Source organism: Coffea arabica, chromosome 5c, assembly GCF_036785885.1.
Source record: "Coffea arabica cultivar ET-39 chromosome 5c, Coffea Arabica ET-39 HiFi, whole genome shotgun sequence".
In the NCBI taxonomy this organism is placed as follows: Eukaryota; Viridiplantae; Streptophyta; class Magnoliopsida; order Gentianales; family Rubiaceae; genus Coffea; species Coffea arabica.
The window spans coordinates 2,040,654-2,058,918 of NC_092319.1; the positions used below are offsets into that span (position 1 = coordinate 2,040,654).

General features: G+C 35.5%; 1 protein-coding gene across 1 annotated transcript; it reads left to right on the forward strand.

The window, feature by feature from the left end:
- The first annotated feature begins 15,327 nt into the window (after positions 1–15,327).
- LOC113690680 (agamous-like MADS-box protein AGL29) lies at positions 15,328–16,176 on the forward strand. Its single transcript, XM_027208675.1, has one exon. The coding sequence runs from the start codon at positions 15,328–15,330 to the stop codon at positions 16,174–16,176; it is 849 nt and encodes a 282-aa protein (XP_027064476.1).
- Positions 16,177–18,265: the final 2,089 nt, after the last annotated feature.

Below are 18,265 nucleotides of genomic sequence, written 5' to 3' on the forward strand. Positions count from 1 at the left end.
AATTAAACGTGTCTAAAAGTGAGTCCATCCATCTTCGATTATTATTTGATTATGTCTTTGTTAATCACTCTGGCGATATTTGGGTTTTTTATAGCAATCCTTTTGTATGTTCCATTGTGGGTAATTCGGACTAGCATATTTCCATACATGTTCAAAATACGTTGCTATCTAGTCCAATTATCATGTCTTTTATTCATGCAAAGTGTTTAGTGGAGGAGCGTAGAGAACTATGATGCAACTTATTAAATGATAAGCCAATCTCTCTTCCTTGGTGTATTTGGGGTGACTTTAATGTTATTTTAGCACCTCATGAAAAAATTGATGGTCGTCCATTTGTTATAGCGGAGGGGTTGGATTTCATGTCTTTCATGGAGGAGGCTGGGGTTTTTGATATAGGCTTCTCAGGAGCTAGCTTTACCTGGTCGAATAATCGGAGAGGCAGAGCCCGGGTTTCAAAGAGGTTGGATAGGTTTCTAATTAATGAAGAGTGCTTGGATATTTCAGATGAAATTTCTGTGATTCACCTGGCAAGACATCCTTCGGATCATTCACCATTGAAGATTTCTTTTGCAGCTCAATCAGATAATAAGTCGCGGCCTTTCCGATTTTTGAATCTCTGGACCACCAAACCCGAACTCTTGGAGGTTATTCGACAGGCTTGGAATCAAGATGTGGTTGGTTCTCCATTACGTATTTGTGCTCTAAATTATTGGCAACGAGGAGGGCTATTCAAACTTGGAATAAACATCACTTTGGGAATATATTTGATGCTGTGCGATCTGCAAAAATGGCAGTTCAACGGGCAAAGCAAGCTGTGGATCAAGATGACTCGGAGGAATTTCATGTCCAGCTTAGCCAGGCTCAGGCGGAACTACGGCATGCACTGTCAATTGAAGAACAATTCTGGAGCCAAAAAGCCAGAATAAAATGGCTTGTGTAAGGAGATCGTAACTCAAGGTACTTTCATGCCGTAGTTAGCCAGAGACGAGTTTAAGGAATGATTCACTGCATCAAAAAACCTAACGGTGTTTGGGTGGATATGAATGCTGATATAGCAGCTGAGGCAATAACATATTTCTCAGATCTTTTCGCGGGCTCTTTGGAATCTTCTTCTGATATGCTGCATCTAAATCCGCCCATGATCTCGAAAGACGACAATGACAAATTAGAGGAATTTCCTTCGATTGAGGAGGTCTATCGAGTGGTGAGGTCAATGGATGGAGACAGTGTTGTGGGACCAGATGGATTTACTGGAAAGTTCTTTACATTTGCATGGGAAGTGGTCACCCAAGATGTCTATAATGTAATACTCAGTTTTTTCTGTGGGGCAAAGTTACCTCGATTCATCACCTCTACCTCTATTGTGTTAATTCCCAAAATGTCAAATCTCAAGAATTTTCTCAATTTAGGCCAATCAGTCTGTGCAATTTCTTTAACAAGTTGATATCCCAGATCTTAGCAGATAGAGTGGCTTATGTATTGCCAAAAATTATTTCCCCCCCAACAGACAGGCTTTGTGAAAGGTCGTAATATAACAGAAAACTTTCTGCTAGCTCAGGAGATAATATCGGGTATTAGAAAAAAGAAGAGAGGTAGCAATGTGGTAATGAAGCTAGACATGTCAAAGGCATATGATCGGGTGGTATGGGGTCATATTATTGGTGTTTGGAGGAGATTTGGTTTCGGCGAAAGATTTATTGATCTTGTTTGGCGATTGATCTCTAATATCTGGTTTTCGGTAATTATAAATGGGTCATCGTATGGTTTCTTTAAGTCTTCGAAAGGACTGCGTCAGGGTGACCCATTATCGCCTACATTATTCATTATAGGGGTTGAGGTTTTATCTAGAGGTTTGAATAACCTCGTCATGCAATCGGGTTTTGTGGGTTTCAAAATTCCATACGCATGTCCTTCTATAACGCATTTGGCATTTGCAGACGTTGTTCTCATATTTACAAATGGATATTCATATTCTTTAAAGGCTATCATGCAAGTGATACAGTTGTATCAAAGGTGTTTGGGGCAAATGATAAATGTGCAAAAAAGTTGTTATTTGGTTCATCCATTATTGTCACCAGTGAGACGAAGGGTGATTGAACGTATCACTGGTTTTACCTGGCATTCATTTCCAATACGGTATCTAGGATTCTCACTATACTTTGGAAGGTGGAAATCATCATATTTTGAGGAAGTATGTCAGTCTATTCTAAGGAGGATTATGTTATGGAAATCAAGGATACTCTCCTTTAGAGGCAAGATAGTTCTAATCAAACATGTATTAGCATCGATGCCAGTGCATCTGCTATCAGCAGCGATTATCCCGGCAAAGGTATTTAGAACTATAGAAAATGCCTTCTCGAACTTCCTATGGGGATCTTCACCCGAGGAGACCAAGTTTCACTGGATACGGTGGTCTCAAATGTGCTATGCAGTAGAGGAAGGAGGAGTTGGATTTCGAAGGTTAAAGGATGTCTATACAGCCTTTTCATTCAAGTTGTGGTGGAACTTCAGAAAGGGATTGTCATTATGGGCTAAGTTTATGAAAGCAAAATATTGCAGACGACTCCATCCTTATCAGGTAGAGATCAGAATAATGGACTCGGCACTCTGGAAAAGGATGGTGAATGTGAGTCGACAGGTGAAACTTTCTATGTTATGGGTCGTCAAAGATGGAACATGTCATTTTTGGTATGATAATTGGTTGGGGGATGGTGTGTTGTTCTTATGAGCAACGGTTGTCCCAAACTTGTCGTTTGGAAATTTCATCACTAATGCGCACTGGGATGCGAATCGGCTATATCAGTTTCTACCACACGAAACGGTGAACTCCATTTTGGACCACCCGGTCTCGGAAGAAAGGGGCAAAGCTGAAGTCATATGGATGCCCACAGCTTCTAGAAATTTCTCTATAGCTTCAGCTTTTCGGGAAATTAGGCAAGCCCACAACACATCAATGGTGTTTGATAGAATCTGACATCCCCGTCTTCCTTTGAAAGCCTCATTCTTCATGTTGCGATTATTGCTGGGGAGGCTGCCGATACCGGATAGGTTACGTACCTTTGGTTTTCATTTACCCTCAAAGTGTTTTTGTTGCCAATCGGCATCTGAGGAATCAATCGAACATTTATTCTCCAATGGCAATGTAGCATTAACAGTCTGGAATTATTTTGGAGCTTCATGTGGACTCCAAGTATCAGGGTCATCTTTGAGGCCTCGCATAGTGGGTTGGTGGTTGACTTCATATAATTCTGAGATACGACGGCTTATTGGACACCTCCTTCCTACTGTAGTATGTTGACAAATTTGGAAGGCAAGAAATAAAGCAATTTTTTAGAATGTCCAGATGCAGTCGAATGTCATTTGTCAAGCCATTTTCTCGGAAATCCAATCCATTGTGGGGATTCATTTCAAACAAGTGGTACGAGTAAAGTTATTTTATCATTTGTATGATTTGCCGAACTCATCTGATGTTGGGATCACATACAAACTTGTTCGATGGGAAACGAAAGAATCCGGACGGTTCACACTTAATATGGATAGATGTTCTAATGGTAATCCAGGAGTGGGTAGAGGCGGTGGAGTTCTTCGGGATTCAAATGGCCTACCTTTGATTGGTTTTTCGGGGGAAAATACCGGTTTTCATCCCTAAACTTTGGGGTAAGGACACATTTCGTCCCTCAACTTTTGGGCTCGACACATTTGATGTCTGAATTAATAATTTTTGTCCAATGTTATCCTTAAACGGCTATTTTGCCAATTTTTAAACGGACCGTTAAGTGTTCTTTTTTGTCTTTGTCTGAACAAAAACAAAATCAGATAAGTATCCAGCTGTCTCCATTTTCCCTTGTACGAAATCAAGCTGAACTTGATTTGCTCTCTTCTAACCCTTTTCTTTCACTTCGACAATAACAAAATCGCATTCCTCCAAGACTAAAGAAGATCGAAGAAGCTGACCTGCTGCCCTGTGATTAAGTAAGAAAGTGGAGAAATATGTCGGTGCGAAAGAAAGAGTTGGAAAATCGTGCACCCCCAAATTATGGTAAGCTGTCCAGGTTTAGTATTTGTTAATTAAAGTGTTAATAATGAAAAGTTTGACCTTTTTTGGCATTGCATGTAGATGTGGTCTGTTTGTGATGTTTTATTGACTTCGTTTGGGTCCAGCGACAAAGTTTGACATTTTTTTTTGAATATGATACATATGGGCCATTTTCCCCTATCTTGTGGATGTAATCTTGTTAATGTTTGGTCGACATTGTTTGAAAAGATTAATTTTTTTAATGGTTAGAACATATATGCTTGAATAATAAACTTGTGGTCCCTTTTGGATGGTTATGTTATAATAAAAAGTATGATTCTGTTAAACTTGTGGTCCCTTTTATTGACTTCATTTGGGTTCAGCTATAAAGTTTGACATTTTTTTTTGAATATGATACATATGGGCCATTTTCCCCTGTTTTGTGGATGTAATCTTGTTAATGTTTGGTCGACATTGTTTGAAAAGATTAATTTTTTTAATGGTTAGAACATATGGTTTATTCGATTCTGTTAGAATATGAAAGTTTTGGTTTGTTTACTTATTCAGTATTTGATATATACAATTTTTTTTTAATTATCAGAACAAGGTAACTCACTGATTACACTAAGATGTCACTGTGGGGGTTTGATTTTTTACACTCCTCAACCACATTATCAGGGTGGAGATGTATGTGTCCTTGATTACGTTGAGAGTATAGGTTTGAGTATTTTTGAAGTGGATAGATTGATTGAGGTTGCTGGTGTCTTTGGTCACAAAGTGTACTATGGTTGGGAGAACAATAGCTTTAAAAGGATAGACAATAGTAGAGAATTGCATGGATATATTCAGAGGAATGCTGATTCAATTAGGGAAATTATCTTGTACCTTGAAGTCTCATTCCATGAAATTCTGGTTCACCAACTTGGCTATGATCCTTATGAGGTTGATGAGAATGAAAAAAGTCCTAGTAATGGTAAAGATATAACTACAAATGATGACCATGAAAGGGGAGGGAATGATAACAATGAAGCTGATTTATCCAGTGAATCTTTCTTCTCAGCGGTAGATTCTGATTATAATCAAAGTGAAGAAGATGATGCTGATTTCGCTGGTAACATAGACAAAAATGCTGAATGGTTGGGTGTAGAACACTATAAGGAATTGCAAACTAATTCGGCAAAACAAGGACAGGTTGAGGCCGATTTGGTTCAACCTGAAGATGATGATGTAGCCCCTGATTCTGAATCAGATTTTGAGAGTGTACATGGATTTGATGATGAAAATGGTAATAATAGGTTTGTTGTGTTCAATCCCAAGCACATGAATAATCCAAAATTGGAATTAAAGATGCATTTTAGTACCATCAAAGAGTGCAAGTTAGCTATTATAAACTACAGTGTGAGACAGGGTAGGCCTTGTAAATTTGTGAAGCAGGATTTGGTTAGATTGAGGGCAAAATGCAGAAGTGAAGGCTGTAATTGGCAGATCTATGCTAAAAAATTGGGTGGGGAAGGAAGTGTACAAATTAGGACATTTGAGGACATTCACAAATGTGGCTTTACCTATAAAAATCCACTTGTAAATTTTGGATGGGTTGGTAGAAAGTATTGTGAGGAGTTTAGATCCAATTCTAAGGTAGATATGGAGCATTTTAGAAAAATAGTGATGAAGGATAACAAATGCTCCTTCACAAAAAAACAAACATATAGGGCTAGAAAAAAAGGCTTTGGACATTATTCATTTTAGTGAAAGTGACCAATACAGCAAGTTAGGAGCTTACATGCATGAAATTCAGAAATCTAATCCTGGTAGCTCTATCATATTAAAGACTGTGGATGGCACTCCAAAAGGGCAACAAATGTTCCAAAGACTTTATATGTGTTTTCATGGAGTGAAACAAGGCTTTTTAGGTGGGTGTAGGCCATTGATTGGGGTAGATGGCACATTTTTTGAAAGGAATAGTAGGGGGTTCTATTGATTGCTGTTGGACTAGATGCTAATAATAGCATTTTTCCAGTTACATATGCTGCAGTTAAGGGTGAAAACAAGGAATCCTGGACATGGTTCTTCAAGTTGCTTAAAGAGGATTTGAAAATTGAGAGAGATTATGAATGGACTATCATGAGTGACAAGCAAAAGGGACTAATTCAAGCTTGTAGTCATGTTTTTCCAAATGCAGCCCATAGGTTCTGTGTAAAGCACTTACACAACAACTTTTCTACTTCTAGGTTCAAAGGTGAAGCTCTAAGGAGAGCATTGTGGGCTGCTGCAAAGGCAACTACACCAGTAGAATTTGGCAGGAAAATGGAAGACATGGCAGCAATTGACTTGGATGCTGCCAAATGGTTTGATGATAAACCACCACCTCAATGGAGTAGAGCACACTTTAGCACCTATTCGAAGTGTGATGTCCTATTGAATAATATTTGTGAGTGTTTCAACAGTAAAATTTTGGATGCTAGAGAGAAGCCAATCATTGAAATGCTGGAAATACTAAGGCCGTATATGATGCAAAGAATGCAGCAGAATAGAGACATTGCTAGACAGAAATGGAAAGACTCCCTGTATTGTTCTAGAATCATTGAGAGAGTACAAAAAAGAATGGATAAGGCAACACAGTGTTTTCCTTTCAAGTCGAATGATGACTTGTATGAAGTTTCCAACTCATATGGTGATCATTATACTGTGAACATTAAAGAGCACACTTGTTCATGCAGGAGATGGGAGCTGACAGGAATTCCTTGTCCCCATGCAATTGCTGCACTTTGGTTACCTAAAAAGGATCCCATGTTATATCTATCCAGCTGGTATACAGTTGAGACATATCTAAAATGCTATGAAGGAGCTATTTGTCCAATGAATGGGGAAGGAAATTGGCAGAAGACTGATGTTGATGGTCCAAAACCCCCTTTATATGGTAAAGCAGCTGGAAGACCTAAAAAACAAAGGAGAAGGACTGCTGATGAGGACCAGCAAGACAAGGAGAAAAAGGCCAAGAAAATGAGTCGAGTGGGGCAGGTAATAAGATGCAACTACTGTCTGCAAAAAGGTCACAACCTGAGATCTTGTAAGCTTAAAAAGGCTAAAAACAATGCCTTAGGATCTGGTATACAGAGCAATGAAGCTGCCAATAATGCAAGATCTGATGAAGTTGACAGTGGAGATTGCAATGAAGCTAATTGCACTGAGGTTCTGGTTACATGTACTCCCCAAATCTTTGACAAGAATCCAAATAATAAGTCTGCCAAAAGAACAGTAAGCCTTTCATTACAACTTTTTTTATATTACAGTTTCATTTTCTCACATTCTATTCAATAGTTTATAAAAATTGAGTCACTGACTGATGTTTTCCATTCTTTTGCAGAAAAGATCACATGCAAAAAGTAGAGTTCAAGATGGGTCAATGCATGATGCAACAGAGTTTGCAAATTCAACTGTGAGTTTGGTACATGTTTACCACAGCAACAAAGTTTATCTTATCATGGTATTTTTTAATTATTTATTTGGATGGTGTAGGGGACTAATCATTTGGAAGATGTTCCTGTTACAAGTTTTGTCCCAGCTTCTCCTAATTTATATGAAGTTTTCGGTCTAAAAAGATCTCAAGTGAAATACCCCCAACCACTACATTCAAGAAAAGAGCAAGAGAAAGTAACGATGCCTGTCAAAGCCAAATCCGTCCACATGGAAGTTGCTGCTACTGCTACTGTTGCTACGAAACGAGTTACTGGTTCTTCAAGAATGAAGGGGAAAAACAAACTACTATAAATGTTCATAGTAGATGCCTTGCATGGATCTTTTATTTTGATGTAGATTATGGACTGAAGTTGACAGTAGGAATTGTTCTTTTTTGATGCTGATATCTTATTTTGGTGGTGGTCTCCTTTTTGTTTATGGTGGTGGTCACCTTTTTGTTTATAGTGGTGATCCTTTCTCTCGTTTAAGGATCGGATATTGCCATTTTTACTTTTTCTTCAGCTGAAAAAACTGACAAAATGTTGAGAGTATATTTTGAGTATTTGCTCACTTTAATTACGTGTTTGGAGTATTTTGAGGATCAGATATTGCCATTTTTGTCATGTTTGGTTTTGCATATATATTGATGTAAATTAATGGTCTATAACTTAATTACACATTTTCTTACTAGTAATTTTTCTCCCTTTTGAGATATGAGATTCATGTTTTCTTGCTTTCTCTTGTTCAAGGGCTTTTAATCAAGAGCCCTTGATTTAGTGATGACAAATTCTACAGGTCAAACGTATTGAACTTGAGAAACTAAGTAATATAATATGGAAGAAAAGAAAAACTCTAGTACCCCAAGTAAATGACAAAACGTTAACTCATTACATATAGTGGTTAAGTTTAAGACTAAATGTACATAATGATATACAGATAATAAATAACCTTCACATTCTAGTGTCATAATTAGTGGCTGTTGAAACCAACAACATTGACTCTTGAGCTCGGATGCTTTTCTTTGGCTTTATCTCTTCACACACACACACACACAAGGAACAAGCAGTCCTACAAGATCATCTTCATCTGGTCGTGCCATCATTCTGCTCAGGATCATCTTCGTCAAGAAATCTACAAAAAAAACTACAAATGCCTCATCATAATCATCTCATTCTATTTTATCATCCTTGTTTCTCTGATCATAAGCACCATAATCTTATTCCAGCCAATGCTAGTTCTACTGCTGCTAATCCAATAAAAAACAGTACAAAAACCAAAATGAACAAATTTAGCAGCTCCAATTCAATAACTCACTTCAAGCTTAGCACTAACTTTCACTCCATTGCATGTCCAGTCTTTTTCATAATAATAGACATAATCAGCAGCATAGCCAATAGTATGATGATGCCAATCAATATTTTTTCTCTTCTACGGCTTTTTGCAATTGTTTCTTCCATCCGATTCACCCTTCTTAGCAAACCCGGTATAATCATCCTTCCTCTTGTACAAATTGGTTCATCATGCCATTCAAAATATTTATACTTGTCAGGTCTCTACAAATATAAACCCATTTAGAAACATTAGCAAAGCACAATTAATTTGGGCCAAAAGAGTAATAAAAATAAAAATTTTCTTACAGGCTATCTTGAACAACCATAGAACCGTCTCCCAGGATTATCATCCTGCCATGATGTTGCCATTTTTGCCCGCAATCCACAGCCACAGAGCCGGGTGTTGCTATTTGATGTTGATGATGATGACGACTCAAGACTTCTCGATCTCATTTTACGGAAATGCAGCCACAACGCTGGCTGCTGCCTTATGCTAGTTTCTTCTCGATTTGTTGATAGAATTTGATTTGGAAGAGGGGCTTTACTCTCGGAGAAATTTGCGGACAAAGCTGTCTTGGAGGAATGCGATTTTGTTGTTGCCGAAGTGAAAGAAAAGGGTTAGAAGAGAGCAAATCAAGTTCAGCTTGGTTTCGTACAAGGGAAAGTGGAGACAGCTGGATACTTACCTGATTTTGTTTTTGTTCAGACAAAGACAAAAAAGAATACTTAACGATCCGTTTAAAAATTGGCAAAATAGCCGTTTAAGGATAACATTGGTCAAAAATTATTAATTCAGACATCAAATGTGTCGAGTCCAAAAGTTGAGGGACAAAATGTGTCCTTACCCCAAAGTTTGGAGATGAAAATCGGCATTTTTTCGGTTTTTCGGCATATTTTGGGGAAACTACAAGTCTTCGTGCAGAGGTTTGTGCCCTTCTTATTGGTCTTCAAACATGTGCACATAGGGGTTTTCAGAATATCTATGTGCAATCAGATTCTTTGGTATTAATTGGAATTCTTCATCATCGCATTCATTGTCCCTAGCACATCCGACGGGTGATCACACAGATTTGGCAGTTTATGGAAGATCCCGATCGTTTTTCACATTGTTACAGGGAAGCGAATGATAAGTGATTAATTTACGTAATAATTGTATGATATTTTATATTATTTTAGTCATTTTGGATATATTATTAGAAGAAAATGAATCATTTTGGCTATAATTGGTGAAAAATGCTTTTAAGTGATTAAATGAGGTTTTTATCAATTTCTACTTGGATTTTGTGGATTTTTGACAGTTTTGACACATTTTCGTATTTTGCCTATAACTTGAGCTACAGTGATCGGATTGAATGATTCTGGAACCAATTTAAAGATAAGAGATATATCTACAATTTTGGTGAAGACATTTGAATCCAGTTTGAAGGTTTTCCAAGTCAAAAAACCGAATTACAGTGGCTACATTTCTATAGTCAAAGCTGGAATAGGGCAATGAGCAGGCAAGAGTATTTTGATCATTTTTTAGCCCACACAAATCCAAATGAGGTGATTATTGATGCATTGGAAAGCCAACTCAAAGGGCTACAACTCTCATGTTTTGGTTAAGAGCTAAATCAGCTTTTATCATCAAGAAAAATTCAGTTGAAGTTGAGTGAAAATCGGAGCAGAGCTGGAAATTGAACCAGAAGTGACCAAATGGTCACTGTAGCAATCCGGCGGGAATTTGGCCCGATTTCTGGCCGGATTGTGGTCAGAGAAGGCTGTTCTTTACGCAGAAAGCTTATTTTCAACTCCACCAACTCACATGTGATGCTAGACATATGAGAAACATTTCCAACTGTAAAAGGGAGTTGAAAACCTCATTTCTTGACCAACCTTTCATCATTAAATTGCCAAATTCATTGCAAGATTGGGGGATATAGAGAGAGATACGGGAGAAAGCTTGGTCTGCAAAAATGTAGCTCTGCCATTCTTCTTAGTGTAGGATAGTTTACCTAGTAGTTCATCCATTCTTGTTTATTAGCTAGGCAAAAATGAAAATGGAGGATGAAGAAGGCAAGGAGATGAACTCATGTGACAAGGGTTACATTCCTTCCAAACTCTTTATCTTTTGTACTTGATTCCAAGTTTAGTTAATATACAAGTTCTGGATTTTGTGTTCAATATGTGTCTCTAAAGTTTATGCCTTGGGTTTGGTTGAACTTTCTATAATTGTTAGTATTTATTATTCGATTATTTGGTTGCTATGATTTGAGCAAGTTATTTAGCACTTTGGCTCTTTAAATCATGATTAATCTGGTACCATTGATTGTGATTATTTAAGGTATTGTTTCTGCAATGAAAATTGAGATTTAACACTAGTTCAAGAAGTGCTAAACATAGGGAGTACACTCACGAAAGTAGAAGTGCACTTATGTGGTTTTTAGTGATTCATTTCATATAATTTCACTGAAGAAATGAACTTGTAGCTAATTTCATAACCATGAAAATATGTATGGATTAGTTATAAGTATAGTTGATTCACTACGAAAGTAGGTTTCACATGTTTAAGGAAATTACACCATAACTAGCCTAGATAGTAGTACTTAATGATCCAAAAATGGCAATTGCATGAGTAGTTGGGGATACCACAACCTAAGGAGCTTTTATTTGTCATTTTATATAATTTTAGTAGGTTAAATTTGTTATAATTCATTGATAGTCTAAATAATAGAGAAGATTTAGTAATATCGGTAATTGTTCACTCTTCCCTGTGAGATCGACCCGATATATACGCTAAATTACTAGTTGACCCGTATACTTGCAGTGAACGGGTGTAATTCGATTTTTTAACTTGTACGTATGTAAAATACCCGTCAGCGAACAAGGTGGCTGATATGTTGTCCAATGTAGGCGTATCTCATCCAGACCCGCAAATCAAGATATACGAGACATTTAATATGTTTCCAAGAATGGCTCGTGGAGCAATTCGTGTTGATAGGCTAGGAATGCCTTCAATTCGGAAAATTATGTCTATGTAAAATCGTACTCTTGTATTACTTCTAAATAAAAAAGTTGATTTTAAAAAAAAATTAGTATTCTTCCTTACATTTATACACTTTTCTTTATTAATTTTATTTTTTAAAAAAAATTAATACCTAAAATAATCTTAACTAATGCCCATTAAACACCTCTTAAACAGTATGTTATAAACATATCTACCTGAGCCATTATTGTAGAATATTAACTTTTGTTGTGGACAAATCTACCTGCTCAATTATTGTACTATAGATTATCTGGTTCTTTGCATTGGGCTTTTATAATTTCAGTCAAGTAAATCAATCATGTCCCAACTCAAAATATTTTTTTCCGAATAAGCACATAGTAAGTTTTACAAGCCATTACACCACTAGAGAATATCTGATAGTATAGGAAAGATTAATCTATTTACTTTTGGGACAAACCAAATTGTTTCAGAATAAGGAAATTAAAACCCAAAATGAAACCTAACCATCACATTAAGGCAGCACATCAGGCATGTTCTAAAATTTATTTATTTATTTTTAACAGGGAGGGATGGGCATTTGCTAGGGAAACCAATGTTAGATTTGTAGTAATACAACTACTACTTAACTGCATACTGGTTAAAAAACCACGGAAAAAATTTGGATTTCTTTTCAAGGTAATCTTTGACCTTCACTCACAACATCAAATTGACGCCCTCATAATACTGAATTTCCGTCTTCCTTTGCTGTCATCATATTTGGGACGACCTGTTGGTGTGCACTAGCTCAATTGAATGTAGCCTAGATTTTCCATATAGTTTTGTTTTCTTGAATTGTGAAGATCAATATTTAGGCTTCTCCCGCAAAAAAAAAAAAAAAAAGATAAAGATAATTGACTTTGGATCTTTCAAAATATATCTATCTTAAGTTCAACTACGTTAATATATATGTATTTCTTAAACTTTGCTGTGTATATGTATTATGAATCTTTTCTTTTTGGAAAAATAACATGTTTCATCCCTCACATTTTGTAAAAATATTCTTTTTGTCCCTCACATTTAAAACGACGCAAATTGGTCCTTCACATTTAAAAACTGAAGCTTTTACATCTTAGAAATAAACTCTCAGTTGTGAATCAAACCATCTAACAATCCGGTTACAAATTTTGGGGGTAGAATTGGTAGATCACTCGCAAAAACATATTTCTAACAAATAAATTAAAGCAATTAAAAATCTTAATTAAAACCCATTTGTTTCTTCAAAAGAACGAAATAGTGCTAAAGCTCTCAAGCACTAAACCCTTAGTGCAACAAAACTATGGAATTTGTCTAAGGGTTTAGTGCTTGAGAGCTTTAGCACTATTTCGTTCTTTTGAAGAAACAAATGGGTTTTAATTGCTTTAATTTATTTGTTAGAAATATGTTTTGTGAGTCATCTACCAATTCTACCCATAAAATTTGTAACCGGGTTGTTAGATGGTTTGATTCACAATTGAGAGTTTATTTCTAGGATGTAAAAGTTTCGATTTTTAAATGTGAAGGACCAATTTGCTTCGTTTTAAATGAAAGGAACGAAAAGAATATTTTTACGAAATGTGGGGGATGAAACATGTCATTTTCTCTTTCTTTTTTGACCAAATGTTAGACTTTTAAAGTTAAAGCCCTTTTCCATCCATCAATTAAGGATGGTCCTGCCCATTTGAAACATAATCAATTAGTAGTACTTACTACCTATTAATTATTCTTATATAAATGTAAAAAAAAAAAGCATCAATATTGATTATCTCCAAAATAAACACTTGATTCCACTATTTTTAAAGATTGACACTTACGAGCATATATATTTGAGTTTGAGCCATTTTAAACTTTTCCAAGACCCAATATAGCAGACGGGCTATGCTAGCTTAACCATTGAGATTTTAATTGGGCCAAGATTCTGCTTTATGGGACAAGGGTAGTTTAGGCAATGTGTTGAAAACCGGATCGATCGGTTCGACCAGTTGAACAGCGAACCAGTTATGACACCGGTCTGATTCTATATTACAGTTGACTTTGTCAGAAAACCAGTCAAAACCGATCAAACCCGTTAGAATCGGTGAACCGGGTCGAACCAGTGGTTTCCGATTTTTAACTTTCCTCTTAATATTTTTTAAGTTTTGCAAAACGCAGCTATCAAAAATATAACTCAATGAAAGACCAATATAGTAACTATTGTACTATCACATCCTATGAGTTCTTTTATGATAACTAATTTACATAAAACAAATATCCATCTTTCTTTTCTCTGTTTTCTCTATAAAATCTCATCCTCTTATGATTCTTTCTTTCTAATTTTCAACTCTCTCTCTCTCCTCTTTTCTTTTGTTACTCCCTTTTTAATCAAACCTCTTTAGTTTTTAATTTATTGATGTTTTCTTCCATCTTTTAATTTTATTTTTGTCCATTAAATTGAAAAACATTAAAAAGAATTATTTTTCTTAAACCCTAAAGACTAATTGTTAAATGTCACAACCACTCAATTTTATCTCATTTTTTGTTTCTTATGAATTTTGTATTTTTATTTTCGATTCTCCTGACTTCCTTTAAACCCCAAACTTCTTTTTTTTTTTTTAATTGCAATTTCTAAATCCCAAAAAACATAAATTAAAATTTAAACTCACAATATCTAAATTCCCATGGACTTGAATTTTGTATAATTTCAAAATATTGTGGTATATTTTGGATTGGATTTAAGATTATGTTTTGGTAAATATAATTGAGATTGAGATGAAATTTATTTTTTTCAACTTATAATTTAAAAAATTTATTTTTGAAAATCCAAGTTATTTGAAAATATTAAACTTTTTATCATATAAAATTTTAAATGAGTCCATTGTGTTTCTTATTTTGTGCATAGATATATATATATATATTTATTTATATAAAATATTTTTAAAAAAATCATTGAATCAGAGTTCAACCAATCTGACCGGTTAAACCTTGATTCGAACACCTCACCGGTTCAATTAATGGTCCGAGTTTTAAAACATTGAGTTTAGGATGTTTAAGTGAAATAATGGCATGTTGGATCTATATTGTTTTGTAAGCATTAAAAGCAAAGAAGTAAGTGTAATTTTAGAACTTGAAGGCAGATTTCTACAAATTGTCAAAATCCTAAGGCCAAAATGAATTATTCGATTTAACCAATACAGGTGGGAAGCGATTCAATTGGCCAAAATGAAGTGAGTGCTTCAATGTCAAAATTTATGTCCTCAAATAAGTATGGATTTGGAAAGCCACATTGATTGAAACAAATCTTTCTTAATGATGGCCAAAATGAAGTAAGTACTTCAATGTCAAAATTTATGTCCTCAAATAAGTATGGATTTGGGAAGCCACATTAATTGAAAAAAATCTTTATTAATGATGATAATTAAAGTGACGATGCGTATAAACACATGTAAAGCACTAAAGGCTTTGTATATATAAATATATAACTCTTATATTTCAACATACAAAGACCAAGTTTGATTTTTCCCAATCTTAGAGTCTATACTTATAGAATGGTGCCAGTCAAAAAAACTAGAGGCCGTCAAAAAATTGACATCGCAAAAATACAAAATGAGCAACATCTACAAGTGACATTTTCCAAGCGTCGTGCAGGCCTTTTCAAAAAGGCTAGCGAATTGTGCACTCTTACTGGCTCTGAGGTTGCCCTTGTGGTTTTTTCTCCCGGAGAAAAAGTTTATTCATTTGGTAGCCCTAACATAGATGCTATAATAGAAAAGTTTGAATTCAGTACTCCAAAATCAGATGATGCTTCAACCCTGCTTTTGGAGGCTCATCACAGGTTTAATGTTCAACATCTAAATAAGCAACTGAGCATCCTCGAAAATCAGTTGGAGGCAAAGAAGAAAATAGGGGAAACCCTTAATCAACTAAGACAAGTTGGCCAAATTCGTCATTGGTGGTATGCTCCCATCAATGACCTTAATTTGGAGCAACTTGAGAGCTTGCATTCAGCTCTTTGTGAACTCCAAAATACCGTTAGAATTGAACTAGAAAAACCAATATATGAGAATACAAACCAAGTTCCAGATCTCAATGGGATCAACCCATCTGGGATAAGCCCTTTGGGAATTAATACAAGGGAGAATGAAGGTGGTGCTTTTGATCTTATCCAGTCTCAACCACCTAGAACCAAGGCATTTGCCCCAACTGCTGCTTCCTCTCGGGTGAATACTGGCATTTCAAGCAATGCTTGGACTAGAGCTCTCACAGCAGAAAATGGTCCTACTGCTTCACTTTCTTTTGCTCCAAATGCATCTGAATTTGATGGTGCAACAATGCCTTGTTACCCTTCTCAAGGATTCAACACCATCTATGGTGGTCTCACATTGTTCAAGATCTAGATTATCTCGGATTTTTTTCAAATGTTTAAATAAGGGTTATCCATTTTTTTTTTTTTGTCGTCAATGCATGAATGTTGTTTTAGTTGCTTTGTTGTCTTTAGCACCTTGTTTATCAAGATGCAGGATCTGGTTCTTTTTCTTTTTCTTTTACCTTCTCTTTTTCAGTTGTAATCTTGTGAGGTTTGGTCTTGTTCCTCTAAAATCATCCGATGTTATGTTTTGGTTGCTTAATGTAAGTCTGCTTCCTTTTGTTAGAATTTTAATCGTCAATTTTGTTCTCGTAAATTTTTTTGGACTTGTATTATTGAATTATTGTTTCAGTTACCTCAAATAATTTCAAACAACACAAGAAAATCTATGAAGTAAATTAATTTTGTTTGATGGCTACGCAGAGACTCACGTCTATGTCTCCACTTCTAGGACCAATTGGCCAACCATTTTTATTTTTATTATTTTTAGTAAGGAAGAAGTGGAATTTAGAAAATGCGGGGAGGAAAAGAGATGTCTCAATCTTATCACTCAATTAAGACCTCCTTGACCAATGGATCAACTTATATACTCAGAAGAAAATCCATGTAAAAAAGTAGAGAAATAATTAGGTCGACTCACCATTTAACTCTATTTTGATTTAAATTTCTCCAATTCTTGTTTTGGAATAAAATCCTACTTTTTTTTGTACTCTAAATATGTAATTACAATCCTTAAATATTTTGCCACTTGCAAAGATTATTTAGTGTAGGATTTATAATCCAAAGCTTAATCATTGGAACTAATTTTTTTTGAACAGAATCTTTAAAATCAGAAGGTAACTTATGGTATGAACATTTTTGCTTCCTAAATTATTGCATTGTAGTATATCTAGCTTTTATTGCATAGAGCTTTCATAACATCAGCCAAGTCAATCAATTATGCTCTGACTTGTTACGTTTTTTCTGATTATGTAGCAAGTTTGACAAACATTTACTCCACTTTATTACTCCTAATTAATTTGGTTTTGAGACAATCCAGATTTTGTTTCAGAAAAAGCAAAATTGAACAGAATCAAACCTAACAATCACATTAAGGTAGCAGTAGCACATTTGGGATACCTAGTTGACACACTAGAAAAAAAAAAATTTGACACGTAACTAGGTTGAACATTAGCTACAAAATCGATATCTAATTACTGTTTTTCCCTAAAGAGTGACTCTCTGTCACGATCCAAGTCCAAGAGTTGGTCCAAATAATTTTTGGACCTTAATCTATTAGTCCAAAATGGTTAATCCAAATTACAAAGAAGTCATTGGATACAAACTTTAAACCGATTCCATTCCCTTCCCACTACCAATGTGGGATGCCTCATTCTTCCTACTTTTTAGGACTTTGCATCCTGATCAGAATCCATGTTCGGACTCTAGAGGTGACTTGTATGAGCTGTATCCACTTGGTCGTATTTAGATTCTAGAAGTGGCTCGTACGGGTCCTAAAGGTGACCCCTGTCCGAAGTGGTATATACTCTTGTAAGTTCTAGAGATGACCTCCATTGAACATTCTCCCCATCTTTTAGGACTTTGCATTAGAAAACACATGAACTATCACGACTCGTGTCCAACAGATGACCCAAGTAATTTTTGGACTGAAATTAATTGGTCCAAAATAGTTAATCCAAATTATAAAATAACCATTGGACCCAAGCTTTAAAGCCATTCCATTCCCTTCCCACTATTGAAGTGGGATGCCTCACCCTCCGTCTCCATCTACCCCTGAATCAGATTTGTAGCAATACAATTCGCAACTGACCACATAATGTTTAAATACCAATGAAGTCAAAATTTGAACTTTTCTTTAAAGCAATAATTGACCATCAACAACATAAGTTTCTATTAGCGCAAAAAATATGCTCATATCGGAAGCAATTTTTGACACAAACAAAGATATATGGGAAGAGAAGGAGAATAAATACTCAATAATTTTATTAATCAAATCTCAACAACAATAATAACAACTCATAACCTTTCGCTTACGACAATTCATAAATCACAACATAGAGGCTTTCTGTCCATCTCACAACTTGGCTCAACTTAACCCTTCAAGTAACAATGTACATTAA